At 47.9% G+C, this 21677-nt stretch overlaps 2 protein-coding genes across 7 annotated transcripts in view; both read left to right on the top strand.

Moving 5' to 3' along the window:
• The window catches only part of ADAMTS9 (ADAM metallopeptidase with thrombospondin type 1 motif 9), an 82580-nt gene extending 75011 nt beyond the window's left edge, over nucleotides 1-7569 (top strand). For 5 of the 6 annotated variants that reach the window (XM_017826896.1, XM_017826897.1, XM_017826895.1 and 2 more), the window contains 4 exons: nucleotides 999-1090; nucleotides 3105-3209; nucleotides 5274-5368; nucleotides 5672-7569. In XM_017826896.1, the coding sequence (XP_017682385.1) occupies nucleotides 999-1090; nucleotides 3105-3209; nucleotides 5274-5363 (287 nt within the window). In that variant the 3' untranslated portion in view covers nucleotides 5364-5368; nucleotides 5672-7569. Of the gene's footprint in view, nucleotides 1-998; nucleotides 1091-3104; nucleotides 3210-5273; nucleotides 5369-5671 lie in introns of those variants that run through there. The other variant, XR_001876736.1, reaches the window with a different exon arrangement.
• A 10915-nt stretch (nucleotides 7570-18484) lies between these two features.
• PRICKLE2 (prickle planar cell polarity protein 2) overlaps nucleotides 18485-21677 on the top strand; it is a 104030-nt gene continuing 100837 nt past the window's right edge. The window contains exons 1-2 of the mRNA XM_017826827.1: nucleotides 18485-18558; nucleotides 18844-18929. Of these exons, the coding sequence (XP_017682316.1) occupies nucleotides 18517-18558; nucleotides 18844-18929 (128 nt within the window). The 5' untranslated portion in view covers nucleotides 18485-18516. The remainder of the gene's footprint in view (nucleotides 18559-18843; nucleotides 18930-21677) is intronic.

Raw genomic sequence — 21677 nt, 5'->3', positions numbered from 1 at the left:
TTGGCAGAGCCAGACCATGGGGAAATAATTTGTGTTGCTAGTGATGGAGGTGGGGAGATGGATTAGCAGGGGAGAAGAGGGCTGTAGCTGTGCAATATAAGTGATATCCTTTCTCTCTTGTAATTCCTTGGAGCTGGAAGCCACCTCACCACCACAGAGCCTGTAGCATCCCATAGGGTTACAGTTTCAGTCTCCCTGACTCCAGGGATGCTATCAGTTTCCAGCAAATGTTTTAAAAATACAACATATTGTTGGGAGTTCATTCAGTAAATAGCTGAGGGTTTTTTAACAAATCAAAATCCTTCCTTGTAAAACGACTCTTTATCTGATAAGTGGTTTTTATCACTTAATTTTCAAGACCTCCCAGTCTATTAATCTGTAAAAAGCTACTAATAATCTGTAAAAGCTTCTAGGTAAAGATCTGAAAGGAACCACCCTCGGGGAATTTGATACCAGCTCCCTTTGAATTTCAAAAGGAGCTGGGCACCTTCCTCTGTCGGGCAGGAGCTATCTCACATCCCCATCTAAATGAGTCTCAGTTACTTCAGATCCTTCCAGAGCAAAATACCCCAATTCCCTTTGAAAACCCGACCCCTGGGCTGGGGCAGCCAGGAGAGCAGAGATGGTTGTTTGCTTTTATTTAAAAGAGAGATTTAGGAGGTCCTGTAGCCTTCTTGGAAGTGGGGAATTTTCTGATAGAAAAAGAAATCCCAAGTCATAGGTTCGAGTCTTGTTGTTATTTATACCTTGTTCTTAAATCACCAATGGATTTAAACCAAAATGTAAACACTGAGTGTATAAGTTTCCTGTTAAATTCAGTGTTCACGTGGGATGAATTGGGAGATTAAATATTAAAGATCTAGTAGTCTTCACTCTCAAGATTAATGTGTGAAACCAGGTTTAGTGAATTTAAACATTAGCAAAGAACACGTTTACATTTATTTTGTCTCTCTCCCTGCATCTTTCTTTCCATGTTATTCACCAACTCTTCTCCACAGCAACTGACTTACAGTTTGCAAGGACACACGATGGACGACCTGTTCCTTATGCCACTGCTGGGGACTGCTACAGTGCTGCCAAATGCCCTCAGGTATTTGACAAGAGGATTTCATAGGAACTGGTGCCATTTGTTATGTTCAGGCCCTCTATTAATTACTGCTGATCACATCAGCCCAGCTTCAGTGTGTGGCACATTCTTATCTCAGTGATCAGAAACTTTTCCCTCTGTGAAGATGGAGAAAGTTCCCTTTGTGAAGAGGGAGAAAGTAGTTTCCACTTTCCATATTATCAGGCCAGTGGTTGCCTAAGGGACATTCCCTATGGCCTCAATCAACAGTAAAGGAGAAAAGGAAGAAGAAATAGGCTGTGGGAGAAGAACTGGGCTTTACATGGGTAGTTGAAGGCAGGGGGATCAGTCCATGACAGGGATTGGTGGAAATGCTGGGCAGGAAGAGCAGGAGGGAGTCACGGAACCTGCCTCTGTGCTCTGCAGTCTTGTACCCACTTAAACAAGTTTGCAGGGGTGCAAGAAGATGGGTGAGACAGCCCCTCTGGATAGGAAGGCAGCAGACAGACAGCAGGACTCCTGCCATGCCAGCTCTGGGAGAGGTGCCTGAGAAGGAGAGGGCATTTGTGGGGCAGGAACAGGTCGGATTTCTGCTGCTGGAAAGACAGAGCCCATCTGTCAGAGACCACAGTGGTACCTGCCAGCTGCAGCCCCAGTGTCCCCACACCCTGCTGTTTATTTTGACAGCAGCCTCATGGGACCATCACTGACCCCACTTTGGGGCTGCGAAAACACTGACAAAATGAAGGTGGTGCCTGTGCACCAGGGCAAATCCAGCCTGTCCCAGCACCACAAGTTGCCCACCCATGAAAGCACGGAGTAGGACACAGGCTAAGTTGCCTCCTCAGTAGCTCTAGAAGGTGATGTAGAACATCTAGCCCAGCTGCTTGGAAAAAATATGCTTTTTGAAAGTCTTTAGGAGACAACACTGTGTTATAGATGGCTTGCTGCATGTCCCCAGCATGCCCAGCTTTTGTGGGGCTGGGGGATGATAAGTGATAAGTTTGGACAGTCCAAGGTGTGGGATGGACCATATTGGCAAATGGCATTATGCAGGGAATTGCAGCAGCAGACGGCAGAGGGCAAACCTCTCCATCTCCTTCCCTCCCTGCTTTTGGAGCTGATACTTTTCTGCACAGCTCAGCAGCTTAGGGATTGACTTCTTACCTCAGGAATGCTCATGAATGTTAATATCTGTCTACCTGACCCAGAGAGTTTGCTCCTCTCAGAAAATCAGCGTTCCCAAGGCAGCAAGTGCAGGGAGCAGAGCTAACAGCCATCTGGTACCTCATGGCTGTGCTGGGCTGTGGGTCAGCCTGGGGATGTGTCCAAAAGAATTCTTCCGTGGGTCCAGAAACGGGCAGGGCTGGGGTCTGCCATGGGGGCGAGGGGAGGGCTGGGGGGGGCTGAGCATTGGATGCCAGCATACTCCTTAATTTTCCATTTTTTGAGAAAAGGGGGAATGAAGTGTTTTAAAGAAATAAGCAAATGAAAGAGTTTTTATTTTAATGAAGTCCAGGGGAAAAAAAACAAACAAACACACAAACAAACAAAAAACCCCGAACAATGAAAAAAAACAGTGAAAAATAAGGAAAATAAGGACAAGTGTGCCCTCTCCAGTTGAGGAGGGAGCAGTGACAGTGGCTGCAGCACATCCCTGGAGTCCCTTCCCATCAGCTGCTGGAGCATGTCAGGCTCCACAGTTTGCCATGGAAAAGCCAAGAATGCCCTCAACTGGCAGAGGAAAAGCAGTGCAAAACCAGGAAAAAAGTGCAAAACCTGGGTAAGGCAGTGAAAACCCGGGAATAAAGGGTAGTTCAAAAGCAAGCTGCAGCCCCTCCTTCTCTGCAGCCACTAAGCAGAAGGAAATTCCTAATGCGAGCCCTGCTGTGATTTGTACAATGGGCTAATCACGGTCACAGCGATGGAAAACAAGGGAAACGTTGCTGGCAAAATCCTGTTAGAAAAGTGATACCATGACATGCCAGGAGGCCAAAGCACAGTGTTTTGGGATAACCAGGCTCTTCTTGTTTTTTAGGGTCGCTTCAGCATAGACCTTTATGGGACAGGCCTGTCCCTAATGGGAACAGCCAAGTGGCTCTCACAAGGGAATTACGCGGTGTCGGAAATTCAGAAATCCCCAGTAAGTTTGTAACTAAAGTTATGGCTACACCTGCTCATCAGAAGTTTTTAATCACCACATTGTCATTCACAGCAACATCTTCCAATAGAGACTAATAAAAAAGAACATCTGACATTAAAGTGTTGCCTGTAATGGTAGTGGGGGGGGAGAGGCCCTCGCGGGTTTAACTTGATCAGAGTTATTGCAATTAATTAGTGAGCCTGATTAACTGTGAAGCTGAAAACACTGAGTGCTGTGGGGCAGAGATATCCTTAATTAGTTGTCTGAGATGTCCATCATGGAGTGTGCATCACAGGGCCGGGCAGCAGGACGAGGGCATGTGGGGTCAGGGCTGCAGAGCAGGGTTGGACCTGCTGGAGAGGGTCTGGTGCCAGGCAACTGCCCTGAGTAGGAATTGTTCCCAAAACATCGCTGATAAAGTGGGGAGGATGTGGACCTTCCTGCTGGGCTGGGTTTATCTCCTTGAGAGAGTCTCAAGTCACTCAAGTTCAAGTGGGCTGGGGTGCTGCTGGCATGCTGGCAGGGGCACCATCCCCTGCCACTGCCTGTGGCTCTGCTGACTGGAGGCCTCAGGCTAAGCCAGGCAACCGTTCAAAATCACTCCGTAGCCAAATTTGAACTTGTACTGCTTAATTTGCCTGCCCATTGACACCTCCCTCACTGTGTGCCATCACTCTGTTGCTTCTGTGTCACGTTCTGAAATGGTAGAATACTAGGATTGCTTTTTTGGCTGTTACTTCATGTGAGTCATCCTGATTGCCCCTGTTAAAATTCTCCAAAGCAGGTCACTGTAACCATTTAACAAAAAGCAATTTGCAAAATATTCTCTCCTGCACTGCTTTCAGTCTCCCTGGCTCTGGGGAGCCCCATGAACCCCTAAGCCTCATCTGTTCTGGTGCTCTTAGGGGAGAATTAAATGCTACTGGTCTGACCACGCTGCAGGTAGAAGAGGACCAGGGCAGTTGTCAGTTCTGTATGTCAGTTCTGGCAGGTGCTTTGCTATTCTCCCTTTCAGAAAGGAGAAGCCTGACCAGACAACTTTGGGCTTGCAGAGAAGATTGTGGCTGGCAGAATTAAAACAAACTTTAAAGGACAGGGTTGCTTAAAGATCCTTCATCACCCAGTGGCATCTGTCAAGTGCTGTTCCAAGGGCATAATTGCCCGCAGGAGTAGAAGAAAGAATGGCATAGTGAGAAGAGATGATAGCAGCCTGCTGCAGTCCCAGATCAATAATGTCAAGGGCAGGGTGGAGCTCGTTTAAAAATAAATGCTTTGTGCAAGCTTGTTCTGTGCTTAAGTCCAATTTTCTGGTAATTGAGGGTTGAATTCCCCTCAAGGACTATCTGTCCATTGTAATGACCAAGAGGAGAAAGACTCTGCGGAGATGGGATAAGGAAGACCAGATGGAGGTATTGATCTCCTGACTGAAGCCCAAAGTTGCACTGTGCTTGCAGGGCTCACCTGGAGACCAGGCCAAGCTCAGGACCATTCCACATTTTCCTTTTCTGGCTGTGGGAAATCCTACTTTCCGGAGCAAGTAGGATTGCCTCACTCCATCACTTTCCCTCCAATCTTGTCTCTGGAGCTGCTCCAGGCTTTTCCCTTCCAAATGGATGTTTCTTGGTACTGCCTGCAAATATCCCTCCCATGCCCTTCCCATGTTCAGGCACAGCTGAGGAGTTGTTATTGTCCAATGTGGTTTTGCTCTTGCATGAGCCAAGTTTTCCACTCATTACTATTATTCAGTGTGGGGCAAATCACAGAAAGCAGATACCCTTGAGATATCCCTCCAAACAGCCTTCTCCGTGGGCAGCTTTCAATGTAATAAATCAAAACTACCCTTTCTTATCTGTGTCCACCATCTGGCCTGGTAGCACTGAAGAGAATTACATTTGTGTGTATTTGAAGATAGTGGTGATTTTGTAGATTGATTTAAGCATCATTTGTTTTCCTTCCAAGCCATTTTCTATTAAAAATCCTGGCTAGAATAACCTGGATCTGGCCCTTCCACAATGTGAAGTTCCTGAGCCCTTACTAAGATGTTATTTCTGATTTTGCCTGCAGGATGGTACCAAAGTAGTGGGAAGATGTGGTGGTTACTGTGGGAAGTGTACTCCATCATCTGGAACAGGCCTCGACGTTCAGGTGTTATAGCGATGGTGAGTTCCCAGCAGCTTCTGCATGAAGGGAAATCTTCCCAAAAACATCCTGAAGGAACAGATCAGGCCATGCTTGCAAAAACACTTGTGCATTGAGCGCACTGGGGATAGCCACACACTCCACACAGCATCCCGGTGGGATCCCCTGCTCCCCCAGTAACCCTAATGGTGTTAATGGAAACAAACTTCCCGCCTCACTGACACCTACTTTGGCTCTGCTCTTGTGTTGATCTCTCTAGTTACAGGTTCCAGAGGTGAAGATGATGATCTGACTCTAATATGCACCTTGTCTGTGTTTTCCAGGTTCTCTGGGAGCAGCCAGCGGAGATGAGACGGATGAAGGATAGCGATGCAATACCTCTGCCTTCCACTTTTTTATCTGTTTATATGTATATAGATTGCATATTCTTAATGTACAGTATAATATTTATGTTTGGGATTATTTATTTTGATTTAATATTTTTGTACGTAAAATCATTATATTAAGGCTGCTTTTACTATTTTTATTTTTTATTGTTAAATTCTGCAGTCAAACCACTGCATTTTGTATACTCTACATTATATGTAGCATTATGACAAGTGATACTTTATTGTCACTGTATTCAGTTGTTTACTTTCAATCAGTAATTTTCCTTCAGTTATGGGCTGCTTTGGCCCTCCACGGTGCTACACAATCTGCATAGGGGTATTTTTGGCATTTCAATCTGTCTTTATGTGTAAGGAAAATAGATGAGATGTGCTTAAATTTTATTTTTAGGGATTAGGCTGACAGCACTCAAGGAAAACATGACAATGAATACAGTGCTAGTTGCATTAGCAATCTTTATCTTTTAGGTATGTTTTGAATTTCACATGACCTCTGTGGCCAGTGCTAAAAGCACTGGTTTGGTGCTAACATGATATTTATTAATGCTCTGTAGTTTTAGTTAATCCGGTGCCTTTATCAGTGAGAAGGGGATACAGCAGAAAAATTGTCAGGCGATTCAAATCTGTTAAGATCTACCCCAGCTTTAGGAAGATTCCTGCAGATGGATCTTCAGCTCAAGCCCCTTTTCCGTAGGGCTCTGAAGTGAACTCACTTTTTAAAAAAACATCTTTGTCTCCTAATTGCATGTGCCACTGTGCTTCCTGGCTCCATCTGGAAGCGGGGTATTAACTCATCCCAGACAGGCTGATCAGGCCATATGTTTCCCTGGACTGTGCACTCAGAAGTGATGCAGTTTCTTACAGACTTTGTGACAGAATCCTAGCGTGAAGCTGAAAGCATCCCTGCCGTGTTCCCTCCACGGCAGGGGATGGGGGACAGCACGCCCAGCCAAGCCGCCCCTTCTCTTGGCCAGGGGACTCCACTGCAGGCACCTGCAGCATTTCCCTGGCTTCCTACTCACTCCTAGACCATCTGCAAAGGGAGGCTTCAGCGCTGGCGCTGCCTTGTTTCAACAAGATCACTCTGTACTTACAGATGACTCTGCTCCCCCTTCAAAAACAAGCTGCTTTACGCCTACTTCTGTGTTGCCTCGGATCTTCCTGGTAAGGCATCTGTGCTCCTTGCTTCTCTGCCATCCCATGTACAACCAGACCTTTAGCGCTGGCTTTTTTTTTAGTATAAATTGAGGAACCATGTCCCATAGGTACCATGGCTCCTGCCTGTACATAGCCCTCCACTTGTGGCATGCCACGCTTTTGCAGAGCTTCGTAGCACGTTCAACGGGGGTGATGTGACCAGATTATTTTTGTAGTCTATGACTATGTCCCTTATCTCTTTCTCCACAATTTTACTTAGTGATAGGAAGATGCTGCCCTCTCACCTTATATGTCAGGGCAGCCAGGAGCACAAAGTACAAGGAAAGGAAGCTTTACAGCACAAAATTGCCAGCAGTTTGGAAAACCAAAGAGGCTTATCTGCTGCTCCAGATAACTCTTGCCATTTTGGATGCAAACAGCTAACAAACACAACCTCAGGATCTTGTGTGAGTCTTTTACAGAGCTCCCCAAAGGATGTGTAATCAGTCTGTTACAAAACAGTTGGATCAATGGTGATAAACGATCCGATCCCTGGATTCATAACCCATGTGTGTGCTGGGCTGTGTTCAGCCTTTGGAGTGAAACCTGTCAGCCTGACAGTCAGGGATCGACGTGCTCCTGTCAGCTGGGAGACATCTCACAGGCAAGCAGCTACAGAACTGGTGAAAAAAAAAAAAGGGAAAAAGGGAAAGGGGAAAAGGGAAAGAGGAAGAGGAAAAAGGGAAAGGGGAAAGGAGTAGTAATGGAATAGTGAATTTTTTTTTAATGATAATTGCTTATGTATAACTTCTGTAGGGGAAAAGGGAAAATTGCACTATGAACTTCAGAAAGAAACAGTGGTGCTCAGAAAGTACAGGCTTATTATGTTTTCTCTAATGAAGTGAATGGCTATTTATAAAAAGAAATATTATTTTGACCTGTACACTTTCATTTCTACCGTATCGTTTCATAGCAGCTATTAACAGAGCAAGAGAAGCCTAAAAAGTATTAAACTATAAGGGAAAAAAATGACAGAGCACTGATCCTGTGGTTCATTAATGGGCATCATTAAATAGAGCAGATTTTGAGGACCAGAGACAATAGACATATCTTGTTCAGGAAACAACTCTGGGTTTTGTATATCAATGCCGTTATTTTTCTACAAACTGGGGTATTTTTTGCAAGCACTTTCCTGTACAGTGTTTCTTTTCTTTCTGCTTATACTCAAAAGGAAATGAAAAGACCCATAAGACATGTCTGTATGGTCTTGCTGCATTTGCCATCGTATTTCAATGGATGTGCTATTATAGAGGCAAAATACTTTGTACACAAGGGAATAATACATTGAATGGTAAACTTCCTTTCTGTGCTGGTGTTTATTTTCAAGCTTTGGGTTCCTTGTTTGATTGTCCCATGCAAAAGGAATGAGGGAGGGGAAGAATGTTGTTTATATATGACCCTGCACCAAGCCCACAATGGAGTCTGTGGACCAGGGACCATTTTGGAGAATGACCCTGACTATCCACTCATGTCCTTCTGGTTGGATAGACTGATGGTCCCCAATTTCTGCCCAGTAGAGGAGTGCCCCAATGTGCAAAACATACACCAGCACATCCCAGAGGTGTTCAGAGATGCCTGGTGACCAGCTGGTGCTGCCTTCATTGACCAGGGACATCCTTTGCCATGGGACGATAAGGGAGAAAAACAGTTCATTTTGCAAATGTTTTTGAAGGATGAGCTGGGATACTGGACCTGCTCCACACCACTAGCAGTGCTATTGAGAGAAATGTGGGGAAAACCCCCAACTTTTCTAAGCTGGGAAAAGTAGCATCAAATATACCAGAAAATTCAGGTAGAAGAAATTTGAGTTAAAAGGAAGCAAACGTGGGGACCAGCTCCCAGGAGGACAATCACATGATGAATTGCAGCCACTCTGACATCACCACTACCCCAGAGACTGCAGGTAAGAGTGAAGAAGTTGCATTTTCTGTCCTCCCTTGTATGTTACTCAGGCATTGTGTCAGAAAATGCTGCAGATCTGTTACTGCTGGCAACTCTAGCTTTTTCCAGCTTCTGAGTTTTCAACCCAAAGGAGAGAGGATTCCTTCCTCATGCTGTCTGAAACAGTCAGATGCAGAAAACAGAGCACACATTATTTCAAAAGCTCAGTTCTTAGTTTCAATGACCAATCTCTTAAGCATATCATTATTTTCTATCATTTATCCTTAATAAATGATTACAAATATTTTAAACGTGGGCTGCTGTGGGATTAAGCAAACAGGGTGTGTGCACAGTCCCTGACTCATATTTAACCTTCCAGCCCTGTATAATGACAGGGTCATTTTAACACTTCTAGTGCTTAGGTCCTGTTATTCTATGCAAATTGCAGCACTCTTCTTCAGCCTTGTTGTACAGCTTCAGAGACAGAGGTGATTGCTTCATCTCTTCAGCCTTCTGCCCCAATAATGGGTATTTTTCCACTATAGAAAAATAAAACGTATTTTGTTGAAGGCTGTTGGAAAACACACCTCTCAAGGAACTAGTGTTAAATCAAGACATTTGCTAGAAAACCTTCTTCTCCACATAGCCCCACTTACTGTATTGAAAAGTGCAGAGAGGCAGAAAAGACCAAGGAGGGGAAAAAAATTTTCCACTGAGGCACTTCCAGACCTGCTCTAGTGGGTCTTTCCAACACAACTTCTCTTCCCAAACCGATTGAGGGCTGACTTAGAAGAAAACATTCCGCTGGGGAAGAGCATTGAGGTGAGAGACTTCTTTCATTATCAGGCAAAGGCGCAGAAATTCAACCCAACCCAGGAGTCATTAACAGCTGAAGCAGCTCAACCCATGCGGTAAGTTCTCCCATTGCCTGAACTATTCAAATGGAGAACTCTTCAAATTAGGTCGTTGTAAGAGACACATTTGAGTTCATCCAGAAGTCACCAACCTTTGTAGCTGTTGGTCTTGCAGTGGGAGGGGATGAGTCCCTTTGCAGTACACATTCCTGGAGGCAGCTCTCCAGCTTGTATTGAGCAGGAGGAAGGAGCTGATGACCAAAAGTGGTGCCTGTCGGTCTCACTCCAATATTTTCCAAGTATTTTTGCCTGTGGAGTTATCCAGGCAATCGGAATTGTAGCCCTCCAGAAGCAGATTTAGTTGACAAGTTTCTGACCTCTCTTTGCAATAGTGAGATGGAGAATGCTAAGAAGTTATTTTTGGCCTTCACAGAAGAGTCTGAGTTTCCACTTCAAAGTTGGCTTAATTTTTCAGCTATTTTATATTAGCAAACGTAAGGCAGAGTTTAAAAAAAAAAATCAAAAGGAGAAAAGAAGTGTTTTGACCTAACCCAGATGCTTTTTATACTTTATTTCCTGGGAAGTTTTTTGTTTGTTTGTTCCACTTAAAAAAAACAAACAACAAACCTCCGAAATTTTCCATGAAATTACTTCTGCCTCTCTCTAGTTATAAATATTGCTTCTGAAGTGTTTGGAGATGTGATTAGTTGACTGTAAGCACAGGGAGATGTGTTGTAGGTACAATTTTAAGCCAAGGGAAGCTGCTCCAGGTCCTCCAAGGCAGTGGCTGCATATGAAGTGCAGAGGCTGAGGCCATGCCCATCAATCCATTCCCACCAAGAAAACCTCAGTTCTGTTGGGAGCAGAATGGTTTCCACGTTACATTTCACAGGCTTCAGCACATGCCTGGCTGTAACACTCAATCTGAGCTGCCAGCAGCAATACTAAGCTGCAGCTACTTAAACATTTGTTGGTACTCAGTGTCTCCATTTCTGAGGAGACAGCATGAGGAGAAGAGCCAGCGGTCTGGAGTAATCTCTGAATACAAACGCCTTTGTATGTGGGGCAGAGGGTGCAGGGGGAGGCAGGGCTCTGCCTATTCTCTCCCTTAAAATCATTACTTGGCTCCATTCATATGCTTATAACTTCTTCATCCTTCTTTTAATCTGCAACTATATTTCAGATGAGCAATTAAATTAATCAGGTCTTTGCTGCATTGTCCTTTTCTAATCCATCCTCTCTGGCTGGCTGACCTTCCTCTTTGAAGCTATTCACTGCTCCCTGCCTGCCTTCCCCAGCCCCACGCAGAACAGAAAGCAGCATTTGCTGTGAAACGCTCACGGTAGCAGGGAAGTGGGAATGGATCCCTGCAAACTCACTGGCAAGAGCAGACATGTCCAGGTTAGTAGCTATGACTGGCAAATACAAGCGGTGCCTCTAAACCCCCCCGCCCTGGCAGGTGGGAGCAAAGCCGCCTGCAGCAGAGGATGCAGGCAGGTACCAGATACTGCCAGGGGCTGGAGCTCTGGTCTCATGCATGGCTTGGGCTCCCCTGATGAAGTTGTCTCAGCTTGGTGTCCCAGGTTTGACTATCCCTTTGGAGCAGGGGCCACGTGTGTGGTGGTGGGGGTGTGCAGTTCTGCGCTCGCCCCTGAGGCTGGCGCCTTGCAGGAACTCAGAACAAGCAGGTACCCACTGGTCCATTCCTGCCCTGCTTCAGAAAACGCAGCATAGCTGAACTGGCAAACAACTGAATAACAAACCACGTATGGTGCGGGCTGAGCTGCTGGAAGGAGGCACAGAGCAGCAGTGGCCATGGAGGTTTGATTCCTGGCAGCACAGGGAGCAGAACCCTGAGTCTGAGCCTTGTCTATGGGAGCAGGAGGCTCTGGCCTCTTATCTCATCTGTGCTGGGGCTCAGCTGCTGAAACGCTTTGCTCTGTCTTCCTCTCTCCTTCACTGCTCTCTTCCCAGGGGATCCCTGAGGATGCCATGTCTCTTCAAATCCATGTGTCTCAGGGGACTTTGCCACCTGGATCAGTGGCACAGGGGATCTAAGGAAACCCCAGCAGATCTCTCTGTCACTTGAGCTGCTGCTCCATTCAGGTAGGGCAAAGGGAGAGGTGATGCCCTTCAGATCAAAGATACTTCTAAATTCTGCTGACTGAATTGCATAAAGTGGGGTGTCCTCGAGTCCTTTCAACAGCTCTTGTCAACACCGACAGCTTCATCCTGCTCTGTGTGGAAAACACAGTGGGTGTGCCTTGTGCTGGTGCTCACCTGGAATAACCTTTGAGAGCTGCTCTGGGAGAGGCTGACACCCAAGATAACCTGAGTATATCCTCCTCTTTGTCGGCTTTCCTCCACGTTGTGCAACTGGTATGTGAAGCTTTCCAGGTATGACTTGCATTCAGATTTCACTAATGGCATTTCCCCACTTGATCATTCCCAATGGCTTGGGGCCTTTCAAGAGCTTAAGTGTACGGAAGCATTTAACTTCTGAGAATCAGAAGCTTTTGACAGTAGGTAGATCCCGGGCTGTTTGCCCTGGCTAAAGAACCAGCATCTCCAGCAGGTAAAACCAATGTAAAACCTGACAACATTGGTAGCCATAAAAGAAAAAATTTCTGTCATCTCAGGGACCATAGACAAAGTTTTCTAGATTTTCCCTTTGACCAGCTACCTAATGTCTGGTGATCTCAGCTACTACCAGCAGCCCAGCTTTGCCACTCCCCTATTTATCACCAGGTTTCAATCCTGTGAAACTGTAAGGAAAAGGCTGTTTTCTTTCTCTCCCAAAAAGAAGAGACAATAAAGCAGCCTTAAAAATAGGAGTAAAAGGACCTTTCCACCTGCAGGGTGGCAAATGAATGATTAACGTGAGGGACTGAAGGACATCTGTGACACTTCCAGTGCCGTGGCAAGGGAAGGGCAGGATGGGTCACTCCTGCCAGCTCACCTCCTGCCATGGCTGCTGACACCTGCCTCTGCACCACCTCCCCCAAAATGTTTTTTTTTTTCCTCATTTTCGGGAATGGTCCTGAGAAGTAAAAGCAGCATGGCGGGAATGTGAATTTACAGCTTAAAGCAAACAATTCTGCTGGACCTAAAGAGAGCTCGAGGGACTGAGGGGGGATAGTAGAAAATTACTTGTTGCTATAGCACAAGGATGTTGTGTGTAAATTGGCAGAGCCCCATTTGATTGCTTTGTTTAGCCTCAAATTGAGAAGAATTAAGGAACTGCATGAACCGGGGCCATCCACCACCCACCCCTTGTCAGACAGGCAGGGAGAGCTGTGCCGGGGGACTTCTGAGCTCGACAGCAAAGAAATCCAGTTCTGGGAAAAGCTGCAGTGCTGTCATCTCATTTCAGGGAGTGAGTAACAGCCTGAAGGACGAGGAGGGGGTTGGAAGAGGAGCAGGAGGGAGGGAAGCGGGATGCACAGCCTGCTGATACTTTGCCACACCAGCATCAGAGACCAGGGTGCCTGAGGTCTCTCCAGCACCCCAGCAGTGCCCAACCTCCCCAGTTTGAGAGGGCAGGGCCCTTTTTGTGGGGGTAAGTTTTATGTATCCACTTGGCTTCGCATTTCATAGCAGGTGCTCCTCTCCACAGAGTGGGACTGGGCTCCAAGTTTTTATTGGTGTGGACTCCAACTCCCAAATGCTATTTACAGGGAAATTGAAGACCGCCTTCAAAATTAACAATAGATGGCTATAAATCTTACTCAGTTCCCTAGCAACTAACACAATAAAATCCTAAGGTTAAAAGGAGAAGGGTTATTTGGAGATACCTTGGGGAGCACATAATGGCCATTTGCATTCCTGGGTGGGAGGACAGAAAAAAAATTCCTAGGATATTTACAAATGAGTGTACTTATTAAGGATAAAAGGTGAAATTACTCAGTACGGTTTTAATCAAAATACCTCAGAACCAACAAATCTAACAAAAAATAGTAGTCAAATGCTGTGATAAAGAGAACTCGGAAAATGTATGGCAATCTACAGAACTGATGGAAGGGTTTGTTAAGTTGCTAAGCCCACTTTGTTCCCGATTCTGACATCTGAAGTGTGTGTAGCACAGACTAACCGTGTAATAAACGTTCAGAGTGAATTTGACCGTTATGTGCCTGATGGAATATGCCCCAGAAAAACCTACGCAGTGCAAAAAAAATTAAAAACTGAAGTAACATAGCATGATTCATCCCGGCCTGGGTTCCTGTTATGCACAGCACAGATTGAAATTCCATATCCCCACCTCAAACTCGGGTTTATGCACAGCCATTTCTCTCTGCAATAATTGCAAATCTTGGAGCCGGAATGAGCGGAAACACTGAACTGTTTCGCTCCTAAAAGACCCTCATGGGGGCACGTTTACCCAGGAAGAGGGAAGCTTGGTGGAGGAAGGATGCAGTAAAATAGATGCCTGTTCCCTAGCACACTCCTTCAGCAGCTATGGCACTTAGAGGTATTTTTAAGCCTTCCTTTTGCTGTTTGAAAGGCTTCAGACAATAACTACCTAATAACAGTCAGACATTTATAACCTTTAGGGTACTAGATGGAGACAGGATTCGTGTTGAGCTGTAATTCACCTGCACAGGCTGCTGGCAGGAGGAAACACAAGGGGACTGACTCGGTCCGTAACAGCCAAATTCACCTTGACATCACAGAGGGGAGAAATGGATGGGCCCAGCATCAAAATGAGAACTGTTTTCTGCCTTACTCCACTGCTTTCTGCTAGTGGTACTGCTGCCTCGGTGCTGATGGTCAGGGCTGGACTGCAGGAAGCCCAGGAATTTCAGAGCTGATGGAGGGATGCTGAGAGCTTTCTGCATGTGAATATTTTAGTGGTGATTTCCTGACATGAGGCATGGCTTGCAGGATAGAAGAGCCAGGGGCACTTTCCTGGAAAGACTAGCAAATTTTCCTGGCTTCATACACAAATGTGTTGTGTCTGCCAGCTAACTCCCATCCAGAATTGCTGGACCAGAGCTGGAGGCAGACTTTCCACGGTCTTTGATGGCATAAGTTGTCTCCATATTTCCCATACCCTTGTTGCAGTTACTGCTGTGGACCTGCAGCTCCTCTTCCTGGGTGGTAAGGGTTGCCCACTGGGCTTGGACACAAGTCACTTCATTGCTGCTATTGCACAAGCTGGTGTCCCAGAGGGAATGGAGGTTACCAGGAGAGCAGAGCCCTGGTGGGAGCTCCTTTTCTCCATGTGCAGTGGTCGGACACAATACAAGATGAGTCTTGGCAGAGGTGCAAGGTTGGGCACACAGGCTGGGCACAAGCAGAACAGTTCTGCAGCAACATGGGTTTTTCCTTTTCACCTTCTGCTGCCAGAGGCTGAATTTGCTTGTAGAAGTGCATTTATCTGACCAGAAAGAATAGCATGTTGGACCAAGATGCTCTGCAGGGCTTGTGAGCAGACCCACTGAGCCACGAGGGCTCACAGAGCCTGGATACCATGTGGCCACTGCCCTACATCCCAGACTGCTTTCCTACACAGATCCCTCCCACAGCAGTCTCTGCTCCACCTACCCTGTGACCAAAAGCTAACACGGGAGCTGCATTTCACCTTTTCCTGAGCTCTTTGATTTTAATTATAGTTATTTCTGTAGTATCAGGTACAGCAGGGAGCAGGAAAAGAAGAGCATCCCTGTCATTTCCCTCCTCTTGGCCATCTACAACTTCAAAGGAAAATGGGTCCATCTCATAGTGCATGAATGGAGCAAACTGGGTTTTAAACTGGTTTAGTCATGACAAGGGCTGGAAGAAGTGTCATCCCTAGGCAGGTTTGGTTGAAACAGAAATGGGAGGGGAAGATGACGTATGGAACAATTTAAGTGACAGCAGAAACAATAATTTGTCAGACAAACTGTCTGGCATGTATTATCCATGTGTGTCTTGTTTCTGAGCCTATTTGACAGCAGTATCTGACACCCCCCACCTCCAAGCTGAGTCTGCCTCCTCTCAAAAGGAAGATCTCCATGTTTATAAAAACAATAATACAAAATCCCCTTTTGAAAGTACTTCTTGTGGCAGCACAGGTAGGGCTGGAGCTGTGTTGCTGTCCCCTGCCCACCCAGCCATGCCAGGATGGTGCATCATCCCCTTTGCACATGGTGAGAACAAGGGAGTGGGAGTTTATTTCCTGAGAGATCTTTACTCTTGGCAGCTTTTCTGGGGGAGGAAAGAGAAGAGGAGCATTCAGGCCAATGAGATAATGTATCCCCTCCCTTTCCCAACTGCATCCCAGAGATGATGTTCTGGCCTGGCTGTTTCCTTATGTAGATGCAGCATCTGAGCATCCCTAAAATATGATTGAGTCCTCCTGACTGGCCTTTTATTTGTCCTGGATGTCCTTGGCCAGAGACAAACTGCTGTCCCTATGAAATATTTATGTGACCAGGAGTCCCTAAAGACCTGACTCCATTGGGGTCTGTGCTACCTGAATATTTTTATGGCTCTGGGTGTACATTATTTCCCCAGATCCTTCACCAGGCACACCAGGACAGAGGCAGTGAGCATCCCTCACCCTTCTTATCTGCATCTTAGGCAGTCCCTTCTGCCCTCATCTTCCCTCTTCTTTTGAACACACTGATGTAAGTCTTGATGCTCAGAGCTTCCCCTGCCTTTTGCCTGTGTATCAAGGAGTCACCTACCAGCACCTGCAGTACCTGCTGGAAGGAGCCTAAGGATACAAGCGTGCAGGGTGACAGGAAGGTTTGGTAGCTCCATGGACAGCTTGGGATGGAGGGAGGGGACCAACCTGCCTTGTTTTATGTAGCAATTAAGGACCTGCATCTTCATCAGAAGACTGGAGCTGTGATTCAGCACAGCCACACCTCCAAGGAATTTATCCTCCAACTTTGACTTACTTTTGCTGTTTTAAACTTATAGCAGATGTCCTCACCAGCCCTGTTATTGAGGGCACACGGCACCTCTTGCAACAGCAGAGCAATTAAAGAGGATTTGCAGGTCACCTTTAAAGCATTTCCCACAGCACGTTGAATCTTGTTATAAGTCTTGTATCCAATACTGCTTTTATTTCAGCAGTTTTAATTGGAGTTTTAAATATTCTGAATCTTATGCAAGACACCCAAAGTGCTGGAGATTTTCAGACCCTCTCTTGCACAGCGTCTGTTCCCTGAAATGCCATTGTCCTTCAGCAGAGATAACAGTAACTCAGCACCCTGATATTAATGTATTCCACACTTGATACAGGTTATAGGTGGAGGTGTTTCAATATGAGGTCAAACCCCACTTTGCAACCAGTTGCCCACTGTGTGATGAAATGTGTGTGTACTTGAAGAGATTGCCTCCTCCCTCGAGAGTTTATAATATATTCATGCACCACTGTATGAGTTGGAAACTGGGAGAGAAACCAAGAAGGAAAATGATGAGGAAATTTAGCAGAAGGGAACACTAGAGGGAAGATGGAGGGTTTTGGAAAGGTAAAAATAGCAACCATAGAAAAACAGAGCAGGGAGCATTCGATATTTTCCCAGTGACATGAAAAAAGACTGTGAAAAAGAAAATTTTCTCCATTATAAAATTGTCTGCGGTTTTTTGGATTTTCTTTTTGTTTAAGAAAGCCCAGTATGGGAGGAAAGAGCAAAAATGTCCCTGAAACTTTTTGCCTGAGACTCTTCAAGAGGTAACAATGCAACTACATAGCTCCCAGCCTCATTTCAGCCTCCTAGACAGGAAGATACAAGTGAAGAATTGACAAAAATGAGAATTGATTAAATGAAAAAAAAAAATTATCAAAGCGCTATTGTTTTGACCACCTGTGAGGCAGCAAGGCAAAGGAACAAAGAGGCAGGGAAGGAGGGGAAGAGCTGGCAGGATCTGCAAACAACCACAACCATGGGTGAAGCTGTGAAATGCTAATAGCGAAGCTGCTCCAGCGCCACTGGGGACAAGTTTCCGAGGAGCCCTGTGCTCTGTGAAGCGTGTTTGCTCCTTCCTCTCTCCCCACGGTTCATTTTGCTCTGCCTTGCGCCAGATGTGCTGTTTGATTGCAGACCCCAGGGGTACAGGCTGGTTGTTGGCTGTGGGGATCCCTTTGTAGTGCACTGTGTACAGGGCACGAGCAGGCTGATATATGGGCTGCCCAACCTCTCCCAGCCCCATGGATCCCAGCCCCACAGCTCCCAGGCCCATGGCTCCCGACCCCACGGTCTCACACATCCCAGCCCTGCTGGCCCATATGTAGCTCTGGGGGGACCGTGAGCTCTGGAGCAGTTACAGGTGCTTTGTGTCCTGGCCCAGCATCTCAGGCTGCAAATATATTTCCTGTGACTGTGTTTCTCCTTCACCCTGTTCGTGTTTGTCGCCTAAACCTGTTGTCCTTGAGGAGGGGATCAGAAGCCCAGCAGGAACCCAGGATGTTTGCTCCGTGCCTGTGCCAGTAAAACCCCCCTGGCACAGCGCAGCGTGCTCAGAGCTGTAACCCCAGCGTTTGCCGCTCCAGCCCTGCTAAATCGCACCTCTGCCCTTCGGGAGCTCAGGTTCTTTACTAACAGCCGAGGAGCACACTGGGCTGTGCACTACAGACAGACCCGGCCGGGCGCGCTGCTCCCGAAGGCGGCGGGACAAGAGCGCCGGGAAGAGCAGGGGGAGCGACGCTCGCTCCGGAGCGGGGCGATGACAGCGGGGGCGATCCGGGGCGGGGGGGGCCGGGCCCTCCCGGGGCGGTGCCTGCCGGGCCGAGGGGCGGGTGAGGGGGCGGGAGCGGCGGAGGGGCGGCCGCCGGGGGGGCGGGACGGGACGGGCCGGGGCGGCCGCTGCTGCCGCGCACTCGGGCTGGGCTGCGCTGGGCTCGGTGCGGGGAGCGCTGCCATGTTCGGCCGCGGCTCCCGCAAGCGGCTCTCCAGCCGCTCGGTGAGTTGTCGAGGGGGTCTCTCTCTCTCTCTCTCTCTCTCCCCCTTCGTCCCCCCGCCCCGCTCCACTCCAACCTGTGGCTCCGTCCCGCCGCCCGCTCCCGCCGCCCGCATGTGCCCCTTTCCCCGGGTGCGTCCCCTTCTCCGGCCCCTCCCCTGCCCTCTCCCAGCCGTACGGGTGCCCCTTTCCCCCGAGCGTGCCCCCTTTCCCCCCGGGTGCGTGTCCCCTGTCCCCCCATCCTCCCCCCCGTCCCGCAGCCGGCGCTGACTCTGCGGTTCGTTGCAGCTGACGGCGTCGGGGGAGCCGGAGAGGGGCCAGCCCTGCAACACCTGCGGGGACCAGTGTCCCGGTTTCGCCCTGCACAAGTGGAGGTAAGGCCCGGCGAGACCCCCGTGAACCCCCCGGCCCATCGCCCCGACTCCTGCGGGCAGCCGGACCTCGATGGGTCCCATCCAGCCTCTCTCTTCACAGGGTTTTTGTGGCTCCCTCCCCGGTTCTGTGTGCATCCGGGCTGCAGGTGTGGCTTTTTTTGGGGGAGCGTTTGTGTTAGTCCTAAGCGTGTTGCGCACCCGGGGTGGGGGTTCTGGAGGCGCGGGTGGGTTTGCCAGCCCCACACAGGTGTGCCCCACAGGTGTGCCCGTGGCGGCCGCTGGTGCGGGGTGCAGCAGGATCCAGACGCGGGACTGGGGTAACTGGTTTGGTAATTACCAACTCGCAGCCTCCCCATTGCGGTCAGGGGCTCGTCCTGCTGCCCCGGATCATGCCGGGGGAGCTGAAGCCGCCCTCACCTGGCGGGGACAATCTGGGTGGGGTGGGAAGAGGGAAACGCGGCTGAAGGCGTTCTGATGGTTTGCACCAAACCACTGTGTGAAACTCCTGCCTCCCCCATGGCGGGATTTATCCCCTGTCAGTGATGCCAAGCAGAGATTTAGCTCTTGAAATGGATGGCGGTGTGTAGGAATGAACAAGTATTTTTGGCTATTTCTGCTGTGTGTCTTTACAAACTTGACAGCGCCGGTGCCTGCAAGGCACAGCGAGCCCTGGCCTCGTGCTAGGTCAACCCCTTCTCCCCTCCCCTCGTTCTTCTGCCTCGAAATGAGTTCCTGCTGATGGGCGATCTGGGACTTGGCGATATTAAATCTGGGCTGTGGGCTCTGGGAACTGCGCACAGACTTAGTAGGCCAGGGAGCGTGTGGCGACCTTTTAACCTTATTTTTCAGGGTATATATACACCCTTTTCTCCAGTATCTGCTGTGCTTGGCATTCCTCCTGGCCCCTGCCCTACTTCTCAGAGATGCATCTCAGCTGCTTAAAGCTCAGGTTTAGAGCAAGGAGAGGGATTGATATACCCCCATTGAGTTGTATCTTAAAGTTCAGCCTTGCAAATCATCTGTTCCTGGTGGCATTTGCCTCAGGGTGTGGTGGGACGGGTTCCATAGGCTGAGGTCTGCCCCGAGGGATGCACAGCAACGGGTGGGGCTCAGCTGGGGTTTCCCGTGGTCCTCCAGCCTGGCCCTCCACAGGTGCTGATGGCACATCCAAGTGCTCAGACCTTCAGGAGCTGAAGGTGTCCCTTCCTCCTGGGCTGCAGGAGATGTGGTGTCCTGACACCTTCCCAGTGATCTGAATCTGCCACATGTGTGTTAATAGATTTATAAGGTCACCTCTGAGTTGTCTTCTTTTCAGGGCTTATGAATGCTTTCCGGAGCTGTCCCGGGTTTCCTCGTTTCATTGCAGAGCTGCTTTATAGTGCTAAAAGTGTCAAGGGGAAATTTCAAATGCAGGATGAGAAGAAAAGCTGTGGTCACCAACAGTATTCCTACCCTGCTCCAAGAACTTTGTGAGGTGCTGTGGTTCCTGTTTTGATGTGTCAGAGGGTGCAACTATCCAGTGGCTTTTGAAGAATTAAGTGAATTTTGATAGCACCGCATCGGAGGCCAAAGAACGCAGCAGAAGGGGCACCCACTACTTGAGTAGTGTCAGATGAGAGGAGTGTTGTGGCTCTTTTCAGGTTGTGCCCTCTGCACTGGCACATTGTGCCACTTGGCCCAATCTTGCCAAACTGTGTGTGCAGGAGGGTCCAGCCTGTCAGGACCATCCATAGCCATCTCTTTTCCTGAGGGACCCCAGACATGGGCAAGGATTTTGGCTAAAACAGTGTAGGTTGTTCTAGCAGCCTTTTCTCTACCTCCCCAAGGGCAGGAGAAGATGGGCACCCTTTGGGTATGGGTGGGGTCAGCCCCCAGAGGCACTGCTGCCTGTGTGCTCCGGGTTTGCATCCTGCTGAGCAGGTTAGACCTTACACCAAATTGCCTTACGCTGGGACTTCATGAGCTGAGAGCCCTCCTGCACACATTCCCGTTTAATTGCCTTGATATGGGAGTAATTACGCAATTAAACCAAATAAAGGCAACCTATTTGCCAGAACACAATAGAGAGGAAGCATGTTCATTTTTTACTAGCCAGTGGTCTATTAATGCCAGGAATAGGTAAGCAGGCAAATTATTCATAGTAGTTTTGCAGGTCAAAAACATGCTGAGGAGCCTGTGCCCTCTGTGCATGAGGTGGTGCAGCCAGGGCCTGCTGGGGCTGCTCACCTGAATGTGCGGAATGAGACTGGAAGGAAACAAGGGTTTGCAAGGAGATCCTCAGATTAGGGATATAAATCCAGATCAATTAACCACTAGAGATTTGTAAGGCTTTTTATAATCCTTTAACAGCAGAGTTTTGCTGATAAATGTAAATGGGACTTTTTTTGCTTCAAAGATGCCGACTGGTGATGTGCTTTAGGGAGACAGAATTTGTAAGCTTGCAGGCACTGAAACCATTGCTGAGATAGGCATTGTCTTATACCTAATTATGCTGGACTGTGTATTTTCTACTTACCTGTGATTTTAGGTGTGATCAGCCACTCCATTCAGCAGGCAAATTGCTTTGTTAGACGAAAATTTCTGTGGTTGTATGTCCCCTTAAAAGCCACTTTTCTCAGAGATGGCTTTGAGTATTGGTTGAATTTATCATTCCTGGAAGCACAGACATGCTTTTCAGGGAAACCTCCTGAAAATAAATTGTATTCTGCAGAACTGTTTTCAGAATAAACCTGATCTCTGTACTGCAGG

Source organism: Lepidothrix coronata, unplaced genomic scaffold, assembly GCF_001604755.1.
Source record: "Lepidothrix coronata isolate B3197 unplaced genomic scaffold, Lepidothrix_coronata-1.0 Scaffold131, whole genome shotgun sequence".
Taxonomy (NCBI): Eukaryota; Metazoa; Chordata; class Aves; order Passeriformes; family Pipridae; genus Lepidothrix; species Lepidothrix coronata.
The sequence above is the reverse complement of the archived record's forward strand: the minus strand, read 5'-3'. Positions and strand labels throughout refer to the sequence as shown.